This window comes from Periplaneta americana, chromosome 4 (assembly GCF_040183065.1).
Source record: "Periplaneta americana isolate PAMFEO1 chromosome 4, P.americana_PAMFEO1_priV1, whole genome shotgun sequence".
In the NCBI taxonomy this organism is placed as follows: Eukaryota; Metazoa; Arthropoda; class Insecta; order Blattodea; family Blattidae; genus Periplaneta; species Periplaneta americana.
In genome coordinates, this window is record NC_091120.1 from 72,725,226 (window position 1) to 72,735,500 (window position 10,275).

General features: G+C 32.7%; 1 protein-coding gene across 4 annotated transcripts in view; it reads left to right on the plus strand.

Annotated features, from left to right (window-relative positions):
- The window catches only part of LOC138697918 (uncharacterized), a 76,231-nt gene extending 66,214 nt beyond the window's left edge, over nucleotides 1–10,017 (plus strand). For all 4 annotated transcript variants that reach the window (XM_069823517.1, XM_069823514.1, XM_069823515.1 and 1 more), the window contains exons 4-6: nucleotides 4,335–4,420; nucleotides 4,502–4,652; nucleotides 9,168–10,017. In XM_069823517.1, coding sequence (XP_069679618.1) covers nucleotides 4,335–4,420; nucleotides 4,502–4,652; nucleotides 9,168–9,316 — 386 coding nt within the window. In that variant the 3' untranslated portion in view covers nucleotides 9,317–10,017. The remainder of the gene's footprint in view (nucleotides 1–4,334; nucleotides 4,421–4,501; nucleotides 4,653–9,167) is intronic.
- Nucleotides 10,018–10,275: the final 258 nt, after the last annotated feature.

A 10,275-nucleotide genomic window follows, 5' to 3' on the forward strand; every position in this document is an offset into this window, starting at 1 on the left:
TAATATTAAAAATGTTAGTAAAAATAAAATGATGTCCCTGTACATCTCATTCATTTGTTCTCATATAATTATTTTGTTTTCCATCACCGCATGGCAGTCTGGGTTATTGTCGAGATGTCGAGAACGAAATTCAATTGTAACAAATTTTTAAATCTACGTTATTAAATTCTTTCACAAAAAAACCTTACAGTAAAAATAAGTAATTTTATTTGAAATGGCAAATGCGTCACAATTGTTAAAAAAAACACAGCCTTAATTATGGATTAAAATGTATAATGACATGATTTTGAAGTATCGGTATCTATATTTAAAAATTATACCGTATAAATAAAAAATAGAAATAGGAGACATTTAGAATATGTAATTTAAATTGATATTAATATATTAATTAGTACATTTAACATACTGTATATTTTTAATAGGTACAGTACGTTGTTAATTTGTGACACCGGTACTTCATTTTACTTCATTTGATCCTAGTTTACTCTATTTTGTTACCAAGTTAACCTACAAAACTTTCATTTTGACTCCTTACTAATATTAAATTCTTACTAAATAGAATACGTCACTTATTTTCATTTTGAGTATAATATTACCTTCTTTTCTTGGTAACGAGCTTTACTCATACAGGGGTTAGGTTTATATTGAATAGAATATATGGTTTTCTAAATGTTTTATCAAAATATTGTTTCTTTTATAGTAATCTAATTAGTTTCAGACAATTCTATTTCTGTGACCTATGTTTTACAATTACTGTGTTTATGTCGCTTCTTTTCCTTATTTTGTAATTTGCAGTAGACCTATAGGCCTACAGTTACAAATGGTAGTGTTTTGATATTCTATTAAGTATTATTATTATTATTATTATTATTATTATTATTATTATTATTATTATTATGCATGTATGCATGAGCAACCACAATGTACAGATCTTTACAGATGGATCAAAAATATCTAAAGAAGGTGCTACTGATCAGGTTGGATGCGCTTTTGTTGCATATTGCAACGGCCAAGAAGTGTACACACAGAGGAACAAACTTTCACCTAGATGCTCCATTGTGCAAGCTGAATTATTAGCTATTAATGAGGCACTGATATGGACTAAACTTAATAATTACAATTGTTGCATCTACAGCGATTCACAAACAGCCCTCAAATCAATAGATAATAAGTTTAACTTAAATCCTCTGGCAGTGGAAATCAGAAGAAATGTAATACATTGCGGCAAACACATTTGTTTCTCATGGGTGCGAGGACACAGTGGAACAGAAGGAAATGAAAGGGCTGATGAACTGGCAAAGAGTGCTGCAGTTTCGAACTTATATTTGAGCTATAGTCTATGTCCTTATTCATATGCAAAAAGAAAAATAAATGAGCACATAATAAATAGGTGGAACAATCAGTGGCTGTGCAGTACAAATGGTTCAGTTACGAGAGAAATCTTCTTTCCTAGAGTCGACACCCGCTTAAATAGAAACCAAATTATACCAGATTTTATATTAACACAATTTTTATCGGGTCATGGGAAATTTGGGGCTTACCTAGAACGATTTAAATTGCATAAGGACAATGGCTATTTATGTATCTGTGAGGAAGAGCAGACTGTGGATCACCTTCTGTTTCATTGTCCAGTGTTCGAAAACAAAAGATTTATTTTGGTCGGACATTTACATTTTTGTAATATAATATATGACAAACCACTATTCAATTTGTTCACAAAAACGTGCTGCTATAAAGAGTTTTGTAACTTTATATGTAATATATTTAAGAACTTGTAAATAATTCAAATTATTGTAGTATATATAATTGTTAATTGTAAGTAGCAAAACTGGGTTACCCACGTCAATGTAAGTCTATATATAATATATTTAAGAACTTGTAAATAATTCAAATTATTGTTGTATATATAAGTGTTAATTTTAAGTAGCAAGACTGGGTTACCCACGTCAATGTAATTTTATATGTAATTAATTTAAGAACCTGTAAATAATTCAAATTATTGTAGTAGATATGTGTTAATTTTAAGTAGCAAGACTGAGTTACCCACGTCATATGAATTCTCAATATAATAATATAAACTCAGGCTATAAGTATAACCCTAATGTACTTTCGGGTAAAATAGGGTTCAAGAAAATGTATATTCTGATATTATTATTATTATTATTATTATTATTATTATTATTATTATTATTATTACAAAGTACCTTTGTAAATAGTATTGCCTTGTATAACTGTTTATAGCTATAATATTACGTTTCTACACCCTAGAGACGATAATATGATGTACTGTAACCAACGTAATATTTACATTTGTCCCTCACACAAACATTTCATTTTCCCTTTCTCGGCCTCTATTGCTCCAGCCTACTAACATGATGTGTGTGAGGGGAGGGACTACATTACCAGCTGCTTTGTAAACACTGTACTATTCTGTGTGTACTTATCTTCACAGAAAATATGCTTTAACTTCGAACAGACTAATTGAGGGGTTTGCCGGAAAAAGGGCGTATACGTTAATATGGCGAATTGAGATACATGCAATCTAAGATTTTAAAACGCACCTGAATAAAATGTTATACACGCACGCAGCCCTGTCTTGCAGGTATGTACAGTACAATCAAAATAAAATTTCGCTACTATAATTATTCACTACATTTTAGATCGTTTTCCCGAAGAAGGGCGTATAGGTCTATCCGCCTTTCTTCCGGCAAAGCCCTCAATTGTTCACATTTTATTATGCTTCTTTCTTTCTCTCTTTTTTTTTTCCTTTTGTGTGTTGTATATATCTCATGTCTATAACTTATTGTTTACATTGTATTACAATAATTATCTCTTTCAATCTTTTTGTCTACGAACTACATTTGGTATATTTGTAATGTTCTTTATATCAAAGGTTTGCTCCTGGTTGTGTGTTAGAATGTTAGAGAAGGCCCCATGGCCTTAACTCTGCCAGATTAAATAAAACTATTATTATTATTATTATTATTATTATTATTATTATTATTATTATTATTATTATTATTATTATTTTACTCCTTTCCATGCGACTTACAAGCAAACATTCTGATGGGGGCCGATAAAAATGTTAAACTTTTTTCTTTCACCATGTTAATAATATCAAAAGAAGTGCTTATCCACTCGACCGTAATTACGAGGGCCGTAAAAATATAAGTTCGCCAGAGCTGTTAACAGAAAGAAAACACAATTTCATTGAAAAGAATTTATTACAACCGACACAGCAATTGCTGAGCTATTTTTCAAAATAGTCCCCAAAATAGTCACATCATGGGATCGACAGAGAACTGCAGACGTCTGTCAAATTCTGGTTTCGATCCCAGGCGGCTGACTTCTACGGCACAAGGACACAAAAATGATCCCATGGTATGACAAATGTCAATTCCAGTGGGGGATATGTTTACAAATAGCGAAACAATTGCTGTATATGTTTCAATAAATCTTTCCATAAAGTTGTGTTTTTTTTCTGTAAACAGCCCCAGGAAAAATCACTTTCTGGAGGGCTTAGTAATTGTCGTCGAGTGGGCAAAATTTGTATAAGCACTTCTTTTGACATTATTAACATGGTGTAAGTAAAAAATTTAACTTTTTTATCTATGTGTAATTGATGTCATTCATTCAATCATTCATAGTGTTCTGCAAACCCAGCATAGTCCTATTTTTTCCTATTTTCCGCATTCCTCTTAGTCTCCGCATATGATCCCTGTATCTTAATGTTGTCTATCATCTGATATATTCTTCTGCCCGAACTCTTCTTCCGTTCACCATTCCTTCCAGTGCATCCTTCAGTAGGCAGTTTCTTCTCAGCCAGTGACCCAACCAATTTATTTTTCTCTTCTTGTTCAGTTTCAGTATTATTATTTCTTTGCCCACTCTGTCGAGCACAGCTTCATTTCTTATTCTGGCTGTCCATTTCACACGCTCCATTCATCTCCATATCCATATTTGAAATGATTCTAGTCATTTCTATTCAACTCGTCGTAATGTCGATTGTTTCTGTCCCATACAATACGATACTCCACACAAAGCACTTCACTAGTCTCTTCTTTAGTTATTTTTCCCGAGGTCCGCAGAAGATACTTCTTTTTCTATCAAAAGCTTCCTTTGCCATTGCTATTCTCCTTCTGACTTCCTGGAAGTAACTCATTTACTATGTATTTATGTCAATAAGTATCTATCTAAGATTTGAAGTTTACTTTGATTTATAATGATTTAACAGATATTTTATATTTTACAAAAGTCGGAAATAACAATTTCATATCCAATTCGTAATTTGCTATTATGTTGCTTTGATGTGAACTGTCTTGTGTGTCTCGCAGACTCGCCGGAGCTGTGCCTCGGCCTAATATCTGAGGGCGCTGTCCTCGCTTTTTGCTCACTACTGCTGCTTCTCGGGACTTGCAACGTAAGTCGTGCTTAAGCGCTCTTAAAATTACTATGAGAAAAATGAAGGGAATATGATTGTAAAATTCTGGTTCACCTGCAGGAGTGGTCCTGGTTGATGCTGCCGCATGTCGTCGTGTACCAGTTGGTTGTCGCGGGCCTTGTTGCTGCCGTGCTCATCTTCGGCTTCAGCGTCCTCTTCAAACAGTTCTTCCTCGGACTCTTCATCATCTTGGGCGGAGCCAGCGTTGCCGGTAATTTTATTCATTTCCTATGGTGACTTGGCGTGTGATCCATCTCTGAGTTAGGATCTGGGATAAGCAAAACGAATATAAGGTTTAAATCAAGCTTCATGGGCTGGTTTCAACATTTTGAAGAATTGAAATAAATATACATAGTGTGGCAGAGGCAATTATTAGACAATTTAGCATTTGGAAAAGAACATTTTAATTACAAAGTGAGTATTAATGCTTATTGTACATAAATGTAAACGTAGCTAAAGGAAATCATTGTGTTACATGGCCAGTTTGTTTAAGGGGCTAGGTACAGCTTACAGCACTAAAATTTTTGGAAATATTCAACATGTATCTTGAAAATTGGTATGTATAAAACACTGTCCTTCTGCTATATGAAAAAATATGTTTACAATTTCATATATATATATATATATATATATATATATATTTTTTTTTTTTTTCAAAATTCAAAATGTTGGCAGTTCACTGTGTAGTAATGAAGCGTTTCCCTCATAACTAAAAACTTGTTAAATTTTTCATGTTCTCTCTCTTTTATTTTATTGCTGAAGCTCATGTTTACAATATCATGCTCTTTCAACTACATTCCTTAATAAATAACATTTTTTTTTATTTTGTATAATAGAAAATACTGATATTTGACTATTTTTAAATTAATTTATTTTTTAATCGGACAATCTATCAAAGGTAGAGACGTGATCTTGCATCATATTGTATATATGACACGCATCAATACATACAGAAAAATTCATCACAGAATGTTGGATAGTTTTTTAGTTATGTGGGAAACACATCATCACTGCACAGTAAACTGAATTTTGAAAAAAAAAATTTAAATAATTTTTTTCAATCGTAAAAATATTTTTTCATATAGCAGAAGGACAGTGTTTTACACATACTGATTTTCATTATTGTGCAAGATACAGAAATGGAGGGAAAAAAGTTGAATATTTCCAAAAATTTACTGCTGTAAGCTGTATCTAATCCCTTAAGATTACAACATTTGGCTGAACTCCATCAGATTATACTGAAACGTCACACACCATCGGACGGTATGTTTTGCGCTGCATTCTGTGGAATTAATAGAATGTCAGCTCTGATATTAATCTTGAATGGTGGAGTCGATTCTTACAAACATTCTGTTCAAATGCCTAATCGCACTGCAAGTTATTCTCGGTGTCCTAGCGATATTACGCTTGCCACTGGATTCAGTGTTTGCAGGTTAAATCTACTCGAAGGCGTTGGCAATGAAAAAGCACTCCGAAAATCAGGTCTTCCATACAAAAATAAGAAAGGTGAAGTAAAACCTGCAAAAATACCATAACCTGTTAACTGTGTCATTTGTAAATTCAAATGTGGTATTCACTTTGATGTCAATGATAGAAACAATTTCTATAGGTCATACCACAAGCTCGTCTATGAAAGGAAAAAAGATTTCATAAGACGTTTAGTAGAATGTGATTTAGTATATAGAAAAAGACCTAGGACGAATGATAGTCCAAGTAAAGTAAACAGTCGGAAGTAGTATTTTCTTAAAAATAATGAGAAAATTCGAGTATGTACAAATTTGTTTCTAAAAACACTCTGTGTAAGTCATGGACCCATGGAAACTGCTTTACAAAATCAATCAGGCTCCGTTTCTTATAATATAATTGACCAACGAATAAGAAAATCCCCACCAAACAAACCAAGTTCTGAAATGATAAAAAAATTGTCACATATTGAAAAATTCCCAACTCAAGAGAGCCACTACTGAAGAAAATCATCTAATCGGAAGTATTTAAGTCTAGATCTTGCAATTATAAAAATGTACGCCTTGTTCAAGAGAGAATGTGAGGAAAAAAATGAACCGGTAATTCTTTCTGAGAAAGTGTACCGTAAGGTATTTTGCACATAGTATAACTTATCTTTCTTCTCACCAAAAAAAAAACAGTCTTTGATTTGTGTCAATTATACCAAACATTGATAAAGTTGCACTAGAAAATGAATATCAGGAAAAGAGAAGCAAATAATATCAAAACTCGAGATAAAGAAAGAGCTTTTCAAAACAATAAATTTGTAAATGCAATCTTCGATTTTCAAAGTGTTCTACAGATCACTTCTTAAAACGTTTCTCCTCTATACTACAATCGAAATTTTTATGCTTACAATTTAACTGTGTACGAAACAGTTTCTCCACACAGGGCATACTGTTTCGCATGGACTGAGGTAAATGGTCAAAGAGGTAGTTGTGAAATAGGAACAGCACTACTACATTGGCTTCAGACTTTGCCATCAACTATTGTGGGAGTATTGTTATTTTCTGATACCTGTATTGGACAGAACTGGAACCAATACATAGCAACATTATTCATTTTTATTGCACAAAACTATAATGTTCAGATAATAGAAAAGTTTCTTGAGAAAGCATAGTGCGTAAAGAATGTGTCTGTTTATATAATGCATGATTGGTTAAACATTTTTAAGTTAGCCAGATCTAAGAATCATTGCAACAAAATTGGTAGTGTCTACATAACTAAAGAGCTCAAATTTGAAGATTTCAAAGACTTGAAACAGTTAGCTGCAGAATTGATCAGAAACAGAACCAAAGATATTTATGGTAGACAGATGTAATGGTTGGAGATAAAACGATTAAAATACCATAAATGTCATCCAGGAATAATTTTCTTTTCTTTAGCTATAATCATGTCAGTTACTACAAAGAGTTAAAAGAGAGTGCAGGTCAAAGAGAAAAATCTAAGATACCAAAGAAACTTCAAAGCCTATATGAAGAGCAGCTACCTATTTCAAAACAGAATAAAGAAGATCTATTGACATTATGTAAATCTAAGGTCATTCCAATCGAATACCGTCAGTGGTATCAATCACTACCAACTTCTGGCAGAAAGAAGGAAACTATATACAGCTACTACACTACTATACAAAGGAAACAAAAGATAGATCCAAAACCTGCATCAACACACAAACAAAATACACCCAAAGCTACACTACACATTAGAAATTGAAAACAACAAATCCATAAATTTTCTAGACATCACAATAACAAGTCGACAACAAACACAAATTCAAAGTCTACAGAAAACCCACAACAACAACAACAACAAAAACAACAACAACATCACACATACACAGCACATCCAATCACCCAACACGATACAAACAAGCTGCATTCCGAACAATGGTACACAGACTATTCAACATGCCAATGAACCAACATGACTACAAAGAAGAGCTAAACACAATCAAATACATAGCACAAGAAAACGAATACAACCCCAACATAATAGACAACATAATAAGAAAGACAAAATATAATCACAAGAAAAAATAAGAATACAACACAAACACAAGAACACAAAAAATACATCATACTAACATACGAAAACAAGAACACACACAAGATTGGAACCTCATTCAACAAATTAAATTACAACATCGCATACAGAACAAATAATACTCTACAAAAACATCTCAACACACAAACAATACAAACAAACAAATACAACCACACAGGAGTATACAAACTCAAATGTAACACCTGCAACAACTTCTACATAGGACAGACAGGCAGATCATTTCAAACACGTTACAAAGAACACACCACAGCCATAACAAAATTACAAAACACTTCCACATATGCAGAACACATCACAAATACTAACCACACTTACAGAGACATCAACACAGACATGGAAATTCTACACATCCAACCAAAAAGCCAGAAACTAAACACACTAGAACAATATACAGATACACAAAAACGCATCCAAATGAAATTCTCAACACACAACTCAATTTCAGAACACACACACTCTTTGACTCCACATTACACTACACAAACACACCCACACAGGAAACACAAACAAAAGGCGCCAAGACCAGCAACACCAGTTCTGAAGATGGCTGATAGTAGGCTGAAACATGTTAACGAGGTAATGTAAAAATTTAACACGTGAAAGACATACAATACGTTTTCCAGGAGGGGGGGGGGAAATGTTGTTCCACAGCCTGCAAACTCAGAATCTTACGAATATTGTTAAGATTAACAAAACATTGTTGTATCACTATCATTCACCATCATTGTTATAGGCTATCAAATAAGCATTAATTTTAATTAATTTAGAAATAATTTTGTTTTTGCATTATATCATTTGAATTACATTTTAAACATGTAAAAATGACCATGTCATGTTGAAGGCTCCCAAGCATTATGAAAATTTAAAACTTATAATTTTATATTAAAAACTAATAATCTAATAACATAGCATATTTACCTTCGAAATAACTAATTAGTAACATTTAAACAAGTACACTGATTTTTTAATGAATCATTAAACCTTTAAATGCCTTTTCCCAACAATTTTACATTTTTAACTTGGTCACTTTTATCAAGAAACCGACGATATGATAAAAACTAGTTTTAATATAATAAATTATTAATAATGTCTTACTTTTTCAATTATCTCTTAATACAACCGACATGATTGTAATGTCCATGTGTTTCGTATGTTACAGCAGTGGCATTCTACCTGTGGCTCGTGATATACAGTTACTACCGCACTCTGATAGATAAGAAAAGACGTTCTAGACTTCGAAAAGAAGACCTGTCGATAGAGAAGACAGCTCCCGAGCAAGAGATACTGACTCAGCAACCAGTGAAGTGACATAGACTGCTATATGACTGAACACGTCTGTTCGTGTTGTCTGCTACTCTATCAAGCTCTTTTCCGTGAGCTAAGAACACTATGCAGCAGAAGCAGATAGCACTTTGTTACGGCAGAGTGAACATTAAATAATTTATCTGGTTTATAAGTTGCTACAAAATGTAGAAAACTGTCAGATGCGATATGCGTATTAGCAACGAAGTCTGTAACAACGATGTGATATGGGGTTGAAAGTTCGTAAGGACGACACGGTCTATTGTATATTTTCTTCCAACAGTCTTTCAGACGACAATCACTTTTTCACTTTTCTTTACATATTTATTTATTAATTTGTAAGTTCTTATGTACTCTTATTTCCTCCTTGTAGACATCTAATGGAGGATATATTTGCCGCTTAGTTTAAAAACTGAATCAAGCATATCATGATACATTTTTATATTATATAATGGCAATATAAAAGATAAAAAATTGTTTCATTACATGACTACTTTCTTCTTATACATATTATACCGCAATTAAAATAACTCATACTAAAGTGAAGGTTACTGCAATTATACCAGATCACATACAACTTTCTTCCCTTTCGAAAACACTGCAATCCTTCTGCCAAAATTACCTCACTGCTCTAACTCCTATCTCAGGATGTATAAACTTAACAAAAAGAAAGATTATCTCAATAAATGCATACCTTTCTTCTCTACTTACTGTATTGGTGGGGAAACCAAGACAACTTTATATACCGGGGTGTAAACAAACTTACGCCCTTTTTCTATTCATAGCTCATGTACAAGGATTAGTACAAATATGGTAAGAATAAATTACTGTATTAGTTTATGAAGCTGTTGATGAGTGTGAATAGAATTATTGTGTCATGGTTTTGGTTATGGCTATGTTTTGTTTCAGGTGACCATGGTGTTTCGATTCTTACATTCATAATCGGGCTTAACTTTTTACATATT